This window comes from Erigeron canadensis, unplaced genomic scaffold, assembly GCF_010389155.1.
Source record: "Erigeron canadensis isolate Cc75 unplaced genomic scaffold, C_canadensis_v1 Conyza_canadensis_unscaffolded:47, whole genome shotgun sequence".
NCBI lineage: Eukaryota > Viridiplantae > Streptophyta > Magnoliopsida > Asterales > Asteraceae > Erigeron > Erigeron canadensis.
In genome coordinates, this window is record NW_025215790.1 from 10,140 (window position 1) to 24,188 (window position 14,049).

The following is a 14,049-nucleotide window of genomic DNA, read 5'->3' on the forward strand; positions in this document are numbered from 1 at the left end:
AAAGTGGTGAGACCAAATAGCTAACACCACCCACTCGCAACGACGTTAAGAGAAGGACCCACTCGATGCAAGGAAGTTCAGAAAACTGGTGAGTCAGAAAAGTATAGTATAGAAGATACTACAGACTAGTATACCTAATGAAAGCGATGCCTTGGATATGGTCTACATGTGAGCGAGTGTAGAGGCATTTGAACCGAGGCCTCAATTGGTGAAGGAATTGAAGGTCCTTCTATCCATGTAAAAAGGAATCCTCGGCGGAAATTAGAAGAAGTTCCAAGACACAACCAGATTCGCATAAGCATCTATTTTTTGAGTGCCCCTTTTCCCTACAGGTTTGGCATACTGTGAAGACTAAAGCAGATATGACTAATATTGCGGACCATTGGGACGTCATGGTTGCTGGAATTCTCCCAATGGCTAGGAAGTCGAGCGTGCAAAGTGTTATAGCAAAACTGGTGCTAGCGGCTACTACATACTATATCTGGGATGAAAGAAATGCTAGGCTTTTTCGTCAACAGAAAAGAACTTGTGATCAGCTGGTAGGAATAATCATTCATACTGTTCGTCTCAAGCTACTCACGTGTAGGTTCAAGAAAACAAGGCGGGTTGAGCGCTTCTTGACAGCTTGGGATTTACCTTTTTCATTAATTCGAATGTAATTTCTAGTTATTATTTTTTGTTTGTAATAGCTAGTGGAAAATGAGGCGTGGCATGTCACCCTCGTCTGTTATTTGCTGTTTAGCATGGATGGTTTGTAAAGCCAACTTGGTAATTAGCCAAGTTGCCTGTTTTAATTTTGATGATATAAAAAGTTAGACAGGGTATCCCTTTACCCAAGTTACCGTTGGAGCGAAGATGCAATTAAGGAGGATAAGATGCAATATAAGAGTTATGTGACCCCCGCGATTTGAAGATAAATGAAAATGATTTGGGGACTACTCTAGAGGACAAGAGTAGTTAACCTGCTCGACTAACTGTTTGCAATCCCTTAACATCAATCTAGAAGACACCAAGGAACACCCAAATACTTAACCGGTAAAACTCCTTCCTCAAATGGTAAAACATTGAGAATAGAAATTTTAACATGATTAAGTACCTCTATCAAAAGTTGAAAATTGATTTTAGAGGCCATGTGTGGTATGTTGTCCCATATTTCAAGATTTGTGTGGAACCAACGTTTTAATCAACGCTTTCTAATTCATTGCTTGGAGTCGGTTTCGTTACCAGTTACCTTTTAAGTACGACCATAAGTAGATATTTAACAACTTTAAGTTTTGGAAAATTTTATTCTACAACTGTCTCAATTAAGAGAAGAGTGTAACGTTGTTTTGTTGATTAACCTAGTTTAGATTGTATGTATCACTCTATAAAAGACCATTAAAAGAAACATCTTTTTATGAATGCATAGATACTTATATACCTAATAGGGGTGAGTTATTTTCAGAACTCACAAATAAAGAAGAACGCGAGAACAATTTTGGCCACATATTTCCTCCACCTTTCTCTTTCTTCAATTAAATAAGAAAATTCATCCAAATCATTCAAAATGCTTTATCTCACAAACCGTAAATTGTTACATGAAATAAAAAGTATGGATAGTCTTACACTATGTTCTTGAGTTTTTTTAAAGGGGAAAAGAAAAGAATCCAAGTGATTTTAGAACAAGTTGAGTTCTTGAGTTTTTTTTAAAGGGAAAAAGGAAATGAATTGAAATGATTTGAAAGGAAGTTTTAGTTGTTTTTGTTTAATAAAATCTTCCTCCCATTATTGGGATGATTTGGAAGGATCAAATCTTATCTCTTCTTATCATATCATTTCTTTTCTTCTCTTAAAAAAATAGACTCAAGAACATAGCGTTAAAATTTTGTCTTCTTTCATTAGTGATGCAATTCGATATACTTTTGAGTGACGACTTTTAATTTTTTTTTTCTTTTTGATACTTACACATAACCTACACATGTGTAAGTTGAACGAAAATTGTGATTCGGAACGGGCTTCGCCCTTAAGGATATTCATAAAGGGTAGCTGGTAGGGTGATAGGTCATTGAGGGTGATAGGTCATAGTGTGATAGGTCATAGAGGGTTATAGGTCATAGTGGGTGATCGGTAATGGGTGATCTACCTAACGGGCTCAGCCCTTAGCTGCTATGGCTCCGCCATGGACTGATGGGCTCCGCCCTTGGCCACCATGGCTCCGCCGTGGATTGACGGGCTCCACCTTTAACCTTCATTGTTGTGTACAAATGATTATTTACTAATTTAAATGTGAAAATAAAGATCCTACACATGTGTAGGTACATAAGTACAAGGGAAAAAAACGAAAATTAAAAAGTCGTCAAAAGTATATCGAGTTGCATCTCTAACGAAAGAGGACGAAATTTTAAGACTACCCATACTTTTTTTTTTTTCATTTAACGATTTACGGTTTGTGAGATAAAGCATTTTGAATGATTTGGATGAATTTTCTTATTTAATTGAAGAAAGAGAAAGGTGGGGAAAATATGCCCAAAACTGTTCTCACGTTTTTTTATTTATTTGTGAGTTCTTAAATAACCCTTCCTCTTACCTAATAATAAATCATACTCATATATATTGCTCTCACTTATTGGTCCAAACTATCTATGGAATGAACTTTTTGGTTTTCTTGTCTCCTCGCCCCTTTTGTATCCAAAGTTCTAGATAGTTATCTAGTTATGATAAACTTTTAGAGGATACAGGTAGTCAATTCACTAGGGGTTATGTTTAAGAAAATGCAATCACCACTGCTTTCCTGCTGAGCTTGTTAAGCAGAGGCGCGTTTAGTTATTGCGTTCTGTTGCCAATGCTTTTAGAATATTCGATGAAATGTGATGATCAGATTTTCATTAGTATCATTTCATCTCAATGAAACAAATTATTTAAAATAATATCTATTTAGTCATCTCACTTAAAATTTTGCAAATTCCATGGTTTTTTTTTACATTGCAACAAAATGTGTTTTATTCCTTCTTCCCTTAACTCAACCAAAATAAGTATCATGGTTGCTTCTTATAGATTCATTAGAGATGCCTTTGGCCAATCACGTAATTCTGAATTTCAAAGAATTTATTCCGTTCCTTCAGTAATCTCAAATAGCTTGAGGTACGTTAATGTACAACCGTGGTATATGAATGGTAAGGTAGCTTAATGTAAGAATGGGTTAATACCTACATGGTGCTTTACTTTTCTGGCTTTTTGGGACCTTATCAATGTTTGGGTAAAGTTTTGTTATATATCTTTTTCTTTTTGTTGTGTTTTGCTTGAGTGTGCTAGCACTAACTAGTTATTGGAATATTAGCATATGTTGGATGTAGATGCTAAGTTTTTTTCTTATTTGTGGTTTTAATGCCACTCTATATAGTGGTTCAGTCATCTTTTTTCTCTCATCTCTGCCTGTTATTTGATTATTAGTTGTTTGAGTCTGCGGACATTCACTGATATCTGATGTTCTATCTTTTGTACTTAACTTTGATTATGTTTACTCACATATTCTACATGCGTATTAGTCATTTATCATTTACTTTCATTCATTTTTTAATAAAGCAACGTAAACAAGCATGATTACTGTCCTTCACCCTCATAAATAAAAGCATAATGGCGATGTTACTGCACATATAGACCGAGACCTTTATTTTACTTCATATATGAATTTCTTTCATTTGCCAGTTTGCAGAGTTGGGAAAGCTTATCCGTGAGCTAAAACAAATCCTATATGGGAACAGTGAAGCTGAGCCGGTTTCAGAGGCTTGTGCTCAACTCACCCAAGAATTCTTCAGAGAAAACACACTCCGCTTGTTAATAATCTGTCTTCCAAAGTTGAATTTAGAAGTAAACATCTATTCAGTCTGCTCTTCTTTCTTCAGAATGTTTGGTTTTCGTTCTGTTCGTAACTGAAAGTTCAAAATCACCTTGGCAGGCTCGTAAGGATGCTACTCAGGTTGTTGCCAACTTACAGCGGCAACAAGTACAGTCACGCTTGATTGCATGTGACTATTTGGAGGCCAACATTGATCTTATGGATATTTTGGTATCAGGGTAAGCTACCAAGGATGCTGACATTTTTTTTTTTTCCAATCATTTTGTGTTGCATTTTGATTCTGGATCTTCCTACATATAGTTACGAAGACACTGATATGGCATTACATTATGGTGCTATGCTAAGGGAATGCATACGTCATCAAAGTGTTGCTAGGTGCGTGATTTACTTAATTACTTCAAACCAGCTAGATATGTTTTGACCAAATGGAGAACATGTGAATAATACTCTATTGCATGTGATAAGAGTTTTCAGATTATATTTAAGAGCAGATTAGAATCTAGCCAACTATCAGTTTAATAAACCTTTTCCGTTAATGTCAAAGCATCTTCCATAAAAGATGTTTTGACCACATATGCATATTTTTTTAATCTCTAGAGGCATATGTAACGCGTTGGTGGTTAAACTCTCCTATAGGGCTGTAAACAAACACGAACCGAGTCTTCTTTATGTTGGTTAGTTCAACTTAATAAATGTTAATTATGTTGATGTTCGTTCTTTAGAGAAATTGGTTTGTTCATGTTTGTTCATTTCTTAACACCCACGGGTGCTATGGGGCGCTATGGGAAGCAGTAAAATTTCAAATTTTCAAAACTTTCGTGTTCTGAGAGTAGTTTATCTAACATGCTTAGTCGTGATTTTAATATTAGACATGCAACTATGGAAGTAGTTAAAAAAAGAAAGTTGATAGAAGCAGTAAAATTCCAAAATGCATGTTTAAGCAAAGAAAGGCTGGTCGGAAGCATGTGATCCTCCAAAAGGAAGACTTGTGGGTGTGAGAAAAAGTCTAAAAGTTAAGCTGTTAGGGTTTAGAAGTTATGAAAGTATTTATGTAAATGAACATAAATGATCGAACGGGAGCTATGTTCATGTTCGTTTATTTACCTAAACAAATGGATTTTTTGTTCTTTTAACTTAACGGATGACATGAATGAACGTCCAGCCAAATGGTTCATGAACGGTTGCTCTAACGTTTAGTACTTCAGTTCGTTTACAGCCCTACTTTCATATGGAAAGAAAGAAGATTTGGAGGGGTATATAAAATACTATTCTGTATTTACTTGCCATTTGAGTTTCAATGATTGTTCCGCAGATATGTATTGGAATCTGAGCATATTAAGAAGTTCTTTAACTTTATTCAGCTTCCAAATTTTGATATTTCTGCTGATGCAGCGGCAACGTTCAAGGTTGAGTTTTCTAGAACTATAATATGGACATATATTCTATCTAAAGTTGTTTGTGGCATATAAGCATACATAATGTCTAGGTTTTTCAATGTTTGGTAAATTTATAAAGTATAAACAAGCAATGTTGTTGGATTATTGCTTTGTGTTTTTGTTCTTGAATTTGGATTAGGCGTCGCAATATGGGCAGGCCTGTCCGTTTGGATAACTGGTTAAATTGCTAATGTTTATATTCAAATTCTGGTCCAAAGAAGCAGGGTGTGGTCAAATTGCGAACACTTTATTTCCAGATAAAGTTATTTGTGATATATAAGTATGCATAATGTCTAGGTTTTACTGTTTCGTAAATTTATAAACAAGCAATGTTGTTTGGTTATTGCTTTGTGTTTTGTTCTTGATATCGGAGCAGGCGTGTCAATATGGACAGGCCTGCCGGTTTAGGTAACTGGTTAAAATCGCTAATGTTTAGATTCAGATAGTGGTCCAAAATAAGCAGGGTGTGGTCAATTTGCAAACGCTTTATATCTATAGGAAGGATTGGAGGATTTTATACATTTAATTTAATTCCATTTTACATATGTTAACTCAGTGACCCTCATCCTGTTTCTCACTCTTCCCTTTCGTTCAGTTTTTAGGCTTAACCCATTGGGCATATAATAGTATATATTTAGTAGAGTTAGTTTTGCTATATCTAGAGGAGTGGGCGCCCAGATAGTATCTCGGCTTCCCACTAATTTCTTGTGAACTCTATAAATTTCTAATATAAGTGATGTTTTCTTTTTTAAAAAAAATAAAAAAAATAAAATAATAATAATAATAATAATAATAATAATAATAATAATTAATAATTAATAATAAATCTAAATTAACCTATATGTATATCAGTGTGCGAATTTGTCACCTCTAGTTGCATAGATGGCACTTTGAAGTATATGATACTATAAGCAACATGCAAATTTATGTATCACCTATCAAGAATCACCAAAAACAAATTGGCTCATTTTAGAGTGTACATTGGGGGTTCCCTTCAATAAACTTTCCATGATGTGCACAAAAATTTGGGATGTATGACTGTAACGGTGAATCAAGTTTATAATTTTTTTTTGTCTAATAGCTTTTGAAACACAATCTACATTAATTGAATCATTTTGAAATTAATGTGTTCATCATTTCATACTAACATTATTACTATACCTTAGTATTATCATTTTTGTTGCAGGAGCTCATGACGCGACACAAGTCTACTGTGGCAGAGTTTCTGTCTAAAAACTATGACTGGGTATGTAATAGATCCTAGTCTGTAGTAAAGTATTACAACTACTTTTTTAATTTTTAAATATCTCAGACATAATTTTTTTGCTATTAAATCAGCTTGTGTGTGGCTTCATCTATATTTAGAAGGGGAATGCAACAAATGAAATAGATATTAAAAGAGAGAGAGATGGATCAGAGTTCAGTGTCTTAATCATTATGCACTTAGTTAAAATTACAATATTTATTAGGCTGTCAGAACGTGTACAAATTTTGTGTGTGTTCAAATGTAAGTGGTTACCTGACTTCCGAGAGGTCGGTCGTTCATATTCTTCACAATTCTAGAAACTATTATTAAGCTCACCAAATAAGTTTCCAGTCTTGTTAATAACTTGGTTTATTTCCTATATACAGGTCATAGTATGCTCGTAAGTCATAAATAGACCCTAATTGGCGTAACAGGCCTCGACCAACTACTAAATCTAATTATTAAATTAGCCTGGAGTACTAGACCCATAAAATTTCATTAGTGGAACAGTTTGAGGCCTGGCTATTACGCTAAGGATGGCTAAACAAGATTTGCATGTCACAAAGTAGTGGTCGTGACTTGCGATTTTTGACTGTACTGTATTGTTTGATGATTATATGAAAGAAAATGAGTGTTAATAATCATCTCATCTTAGTAATGCAACTTAGATTCATCATGCTTTTTTTGTGTCTTTTATGAAAGGCGGTACGATGAAGCTTATGGTTTATCTGTTGGTCATTTTCACCAAGGATATACTTGAAGCAAAGTCTCTTATTTTTTAAAAGAAAACTTCGAGAGGGTAAAGGGTATTAATATGATATCTTAGATGTCACACCTAGAGCTACAGTAGTTTGAGTAGCATAATAATGTCTTTTTATTATTGAGCATAACGTAATGCCAAATAGTATTAATTTGTTTTATATGCAGTTTTTTGCAGAGTACAATGCAAAGCTTCTTGAGTCTCCAAATTACATAACCAGAAGACAAGCTATCAAGGTAAGGAGAATGTATGATATTATTTGTTCAATATTATATTTTCTTGCAATATATAATTTAAGGTTTTAGGTGATGTTTTGTTAAAATAATTCCGTACTACCAAGTCTTTGTTATATTGTTACGCTTTTATCAAGAATTTTAATAGTTTTCATTATTATTATTATTGTGACTACAGGTTTTATTTTTCTTACTAAAATGACTTTTATTGTTTAAACTAAAGTTGCTAGATGAAAACTAATTCAATCAGGAGACCACCTAAATTTGTTAATTAGAAGAGTTGTTAAGTAATCGAGTATTAATTAGCACCCTATCCACAAAAGGAGACCTGCAAAAATATTTTTTTGGAGAGTTTATTTATCAATCGAGTATTAGTTTATCGAACTTCGACTGTATAGCACAGCATAGCTTTATTTTTAGTCTCTGAAAATGATGTTTTTTTTATTAAATAAACAAGGCTGTACTAGTTCACTTAAATATATTTTGTTTTTTACCTTATCATAATTTTTATTCATTTATATCTGAGTTTGACTGTTGTGTTTAACTGTTTATGAAATTGTTGTTATGATTTAGGCTTCTTCATTGTTAACACACTAACTATCGTTAAAGCATCATCATTTGCGTTAATATAACTAATTTTTACAATGAACTATTCTTTATAGTCTTGAGAAAGGTCCCCGCAGCAACCTGCGGGTACCCAAATCCTTGTTAAAGTAGTAAGATAGACAGTTATTTATGGACAAAGGAAGCGTTAGTTTGTGCTGATAGCCTATTTATCTTACAGCTATTGGGAGATATGCTGCTAGATCGTTCAAATTCTGCTGTAATGACGCGATATGTGAGTTCCAGGGACAACTTGAGAATATTAATGAACCTACTCAGGGTACAATTATTTTCCCTATTTCATAGATCAATGCTTGCATATCGTATCATTTGGTAAAAGATTGATCTTTTGCAGGAGTCAAGCAAGAGCATTCAGATAGAAGCATTTCATGTTTTTAAGGTACCACATATATCTATAGTGATCAAGGTGATCAGTGATTTAGTATGAATGATTTAAATCTCTTTTGCAGTTATTTGCAGCCAACCAGAATAAGCCAGCTGACATCGTTGGCATACTTGTTACAAACAGGAGCAAGCTTCTCCGTCTCTTCGCTGATTTTAAGCCAGATAAAGGTCAGAAAAGAAGAAAATGCATTCAGTTAGAGGTTAAGTTCAAATATGTGGGTTGGGGTTAAGGGGGAATATTTTTTTTCTTTGCTTTCTTTTACACATCTTGTTGACCCTAAACATATTTTCATCCAAAGAGATCTTAATCAGGGTGCTCACTTGATAGATGAAATTTAATGACTATTGCGTATTCCTTTTTCCCTATCATTTAATTTTTTAATTTGGCCCAAACAGCTGGTTTTTGGGAAAAGGGTTTCCCAGGTGAATAAGATGACTTGTTTGAGATGACACACAACCCAATAGACACATTAATAATCTAATTGACGAACATTGTTCAAATTCGATACTTCATATTAAGTTGTACTGCATGGGTCACATCATCTGCTTCTATGCTTGATCAATGTTTAGCTATGTTAACAATTGCAACTCATATGATTAATTTCATTTCAAGTTTGTTTTTTTTGGTGACGCAGAGGATGAACAGTTTGAGGCTGACAAAGCCCAAGTGGTTAGAGAAATTGCTGGTCTTGAACCCCGAGACTGACCCTGATCAACCCATATTGTTTTTATAATAGTAATATTTGGTTTATGTTATCCCTAAAGTTATCTGTCAACTAGGGACAACTTTTTCTTTGCCATTATGTTGTTTCTTGTATGTCTGTCCCAGAAAATAAAGTATTTGAATGTATAAGATTATGCATGTTATTGTAGTAAACTAGTCTTCGTTGCAAGGATAATGAAAATTCTTTTAATTCACTTATTCAATATAGTTTGGTGCAAACCGGTTAATGTTTGAATTTCGAACCGGTTAGTTTAGTTAACTAAATTGTTTAATACGAGTATTAAAATTCCGATTTGGTTAACAAACCAAGTTTTGTTACTTGTTTGGTGTAGGTAAGGCTCATGGTTTGTTCACAAGTTAAAAAGGATAATGACGATGCAATGAACTATGATAAAATGTGTATGTTATGTATTGATCTAGTCGTGGGGTCTGTTATGTAATAAACTTCAAAATACGTCCTAATGATGTATGTTTACCGGCCAATTTATAGATAGTCGGTCATCATCCAGTTTTTTGAGCCTTATGTGGCTGCTAACTCATTCATTTATGCTTAATATTGATCCAAAACGATCATATAAACAAACAAAAAAGCTAGAACTTAAAATCACTAACATTGTCAAACAAGATGAAAGCTCTGTTATTTCGTCATTGTCAAACAAGATTAAAGCTATGCTATTTCGTTTTCTCAATAATCCATCTTCAAAATATTAAATATGTTCATGCTTGCTATACATTACCTTATATTAATAGCCCGTGGTGATTCGGAATTTCCTTCTTTAGTAGCTTTCATAGTACGCTAATATAAGAAGGATTGGGTAATCAGGTAGGGTGGGGGCATGTTTGGAACCGATTTGCAGGTCTATTAAGTTGTGGAAACCAGACAAATCAATGTGCTTTCACACCATTACTACCTCCAGTTTCGTGGGATGGTACGTAGCAATCACCTACCCTGAGGGACATCAACAGGATGGAAGCTTATAATATTCGGTTATCAGGATTAGGCACAGTAGATGAGGATTAGCTTCTTTCTTATTGTACCTCAAGGAAGGAAAGAAGTAAGAAAATTCATCACACAAATATAAATAGTTACACTAGTTAGTAAAGAGAAGAGATGCGATGTAATGATCAAACATGTTTAATATTTTGAAGATGGATGATTGAGAAAATGTAATAACAAATCTTGTTTGACAACATTAGTGATTTTAAGTTCTGGGTTTTTATTTGTTTATATGGTCGTTTTGGATCAATATAAGCATAAGTGGATGAGTTAGCAGCCACATAAGCCTCAAAAAACTACATGGTAACCGGCTACATGTATATTAACCAGTAACATGCATCATTAGAACGTTTTTGGAAGTTAATTACATAACATAAACCCACGATTAGATTAATGCATAACATAAACATTTTGTCATAGTTCAGTACATCTACAAGTCATTATCTCAATTAAAAATAATGTTTTCTCACTTTCTGGTAAAGCTTTTAATACATTTTTTCATTTCTAATCTCTTTAATCGGAGTTATATTTTTTATTTTTTGAAAAATCATATTTTTTGCGAATAATTAGGAATAAAATTTACTTCTTTGCATTATTTTTTTTTAAGTCCCATGTTGGTAAATTTCTACAAGAAAAAGGGGAAAAAAGAACTTTCTTAATGTCTTGTAAACTTGTTAAAATACTAATTAAACATTTCACATAAATATTCTAAACTTGAATATTTTATAGTGTTTGAATTAGCATTACCATTTATAGCATTCACGCCTTTCTAATAATAAAAAAAAAAGTTATATGGTAATTAGTTTCCAAGAATGATGTGATATACAGATTCAGTGAAACTCATTTCAAGCTCTTACCTGTAGATGACATAATCTTTCTCTACAACCATTACATCAATGCTATTCGGAGATATCGTGAGGATCTTATTGCTTTTGATGTAGTGAAGATCTAATATGTCAAGTGTTATTCAACATGCATCCTTAGAAGATTTTCAAATTGGTTTTGAGTTGGTTAAAAGAAAGATTAATGTTCCCTATCCTAGTCAAAGTCTTTATATAGCAGATATTGAAAAGCTCAGTCTTTATGAAGCAAACATGGTGGTTCCTGACGATAGACCGGAAGGAGACAACTGGTTTTGGCATCCAAGTAAAGACAGACCAAATACTCGAGCTTGAAGACTATTGATTAAAGGATATCTTTTGACAAATCACTACTAAGGGGGAGATTGTTAGAAATATTATTTGTAGTAGTTGATTTGTACTAATAACACCTTTGTACTTAATGTTCATAAGTATGGAAGGGGATAAGCGTAAATTGTATATAAGTATATAAACCCCCTCCATAGCTTTGTTTTGTAACCTTTTACCCATTAATGCAATCCAAACTTTCCATTAGACACACTAATTCTCTCTCGGCTCACACACACACTTACACACACTAACCGCCATTTTCACACACTAAAACACACACAAAAGCTCAAACTTATTTTCCATACATCATTCTCTCTAAACTTATTTTCTCTCTCTAACTTCATCTTCCACCTCCTATCACTTTCATACACTCAAACACACACATAACCTTAAGTCTACCATTGTTACACATATTAAGCTCAATATCTTTTATAACATTTTGTATCGGAGCAAAATCAGTATATCTGAATGATCCAGAAGCTAAATTGAAGCTGAATTATATTTGTTCTAATTTTGTTCTTTTTGAGCCGGTTCTGTATTTGTTCTATTTGCCGAGATCACTGTTCTAGTGATTTCAGCAAATCTAGTGTGTCGTTTTCCAAGAAAAAAAAACCAATCAAAGTAAATCTATTTGCTGAAACAATAGCCTCTTTAGGAATAAGCAAAATCAATACTTCAATACTAGAGTCCACATTCAAAGAATGAAAATTAGCCTTCTTTTTTATATTCAGCTCAGATTGCACTACCTTTGCATACAAAATAGGTGTCTTCTGATCAGCATCTTCAGTCGTTTTCTCAAATCAGAAGTCTCCTCAACATTCGATTAACAGAAATACTGGGGGATCAGTTTGAGTTTCCTTTTTACCATCACCATTATCAGGAACATTAGGAGTTTCATTAGTGGTATTAGAACCACATTCCCTTCATTAACATTCTGCTAAACCGGAGTAGAACTCGTACCCATGGAACCATCCGTATTGAATTCTTCAAAATGGTACGAACAAGCATACGCTTACCATCAATATCTTAATTTTACTGGCAAGACCAGAAGTTGGTCCTTTTGAAACATTCGATCTCTCCATATCAAGAAAAAAAAATATAGAACAAAAAGAAAAAAGCAAGCGACACAAACTCAATGAAGAACAGGAAGAAAAACCCTAAAACCCTAGGAAAACCCTAAAAAGCAGACTCAAAACACCTTAACCAGTTAAAAATGAAACTCAGTCATTACTTTATTGTTCTATTCATATCTGGATCGTCATTCTGAACTGGTCTTATTCCAGATCAAAATTGCTTGCTAGTCAGGTTTAACCATCTAATTTGGGACTGACATCTGGTATTAGAGAAGATAGGTTGAATTAACTTAATTCTATAACCTTTGATCTGTCAAGATGGCTGACCAAATAAACAATGAAGGACCTAACCCTAATGTTAATGCAAATAGTCTACCCCTGTTATCAACAACAATATACCTTTGCACAATGTTCATGTACATTTTCTAAATAATCATGTTCCTAAATTTGATGGGAATAGTGAAAACTTCATTACATGGAACGCTTATATGCTTAAGTATATTGTTGGTGTAGAAACACATTTGACCACCATTTTAAAAGAAGGACCCATGTTCCCATGAACGCCTCCACTGTAGTCAGAAATGCCGATGGGAATCCTAGGATGGCATCTAAGGAGAAGGATCATTGGTCTGAGAAAGATCATATGCTGGTAGATCTTGATACTAAGCTTCAGAATATGATCTTGTATGCAGTTCCTGAAACCCTCACGCCACCTCTTATTTTACTTGAAAATTCTAAATTGAAGTGGGAGGAACTAATGAGTCAGTTTGAAGGCACTTGTGAGACAATTGTTACAAGAAAAGTTGCTTTAAATAAAAAGTATGAGTCTTTCTTTGCATTTCCTTGTGAAACTTTAACTCAAACTTAATCAGATTTACTAATGGGGTGAACCAACTGAAAGCCTTGGGTGTAACTAAAGATAAAGAAATTTTGTTGGAAAATTTTTGTGACATTTTACCTTCTAAATGGGAAAATTTGATTTTGGTCTTAAGACAAGAGAAAACCTTGCACAGTCAAACTCTTGCATCCTTATATGGAGTCTTAGATACATGAAGAAAACAAAGTAGAGAGAGTTATGGCTGAGCAAGATGCCAAGAATCATGCTTCTACTAGTTCAGTCGTGGTTAAGTATTCTGAGCCACATGAGACTGCACTGTTATCTTCTCAGAGTGATCATCTGATCAGTGAAGAAAATAGTTTCAGAATTAATGAAAACTAGTATACTGATGGTTTCACATGAACGTGATGAGGATGGCATGATGATCTTGTTGCCATGTGGCTAAAACGTTTAATCGTTTTAAGGCTAAATTAACGATCAGGCAACCATTTGCTTCTAGCGCTTCTATTGATAAGTTGATCTTGATGCTTTAAGTGTGGTAAGTAGGACATTTCATGAAGGAATGCAAATCTAGTCAACCCTCCTCATCACAATCTGGTCATAACCATTCTATTTTTCAGAAATCTGAGGGTACAATGCTAAGTACAAGAAATTGAAAGCCCTATAGCTCTCATGGCTAAGAAAACAAAACAAAAATAGCTGCATGATA

At 33.9% G+C, this 14,049-nt stretch overlaps 1 protein-coding gene across 1 annotated transcript; it reads left to right on the forward strand.

The window, feature by feature from the left end:
- Positions 1-332: 332 nt before the first annotated feature.
- Positions 333-9,445, forward strand: LOC122584587 (putative MO25-like protein At5g47540; the record flags this gene model as incomplete). The annotated part of the gene is made up of 12 exons (XM_043756658.1): positions 333-539; positions 690-750; positions 3,668-3,846; positions 3,935-4,053; positions 4,136-4,210; positions 5,148-5,241; positions 6,458-6,517; positions 7,445-7,513; positions 8,295-8,393; positions 8,469-8,513; positions 8,584-8,686; positions 9,154-9,445. Coding segments are annotated over 12 exons (1,182 nt in total), but the record flags the coding sequence as incomplete, so codon positions are not given.
- Between the last annotated feature and the right edge of the window lie 4,604 nt (positions 9,446-14,049).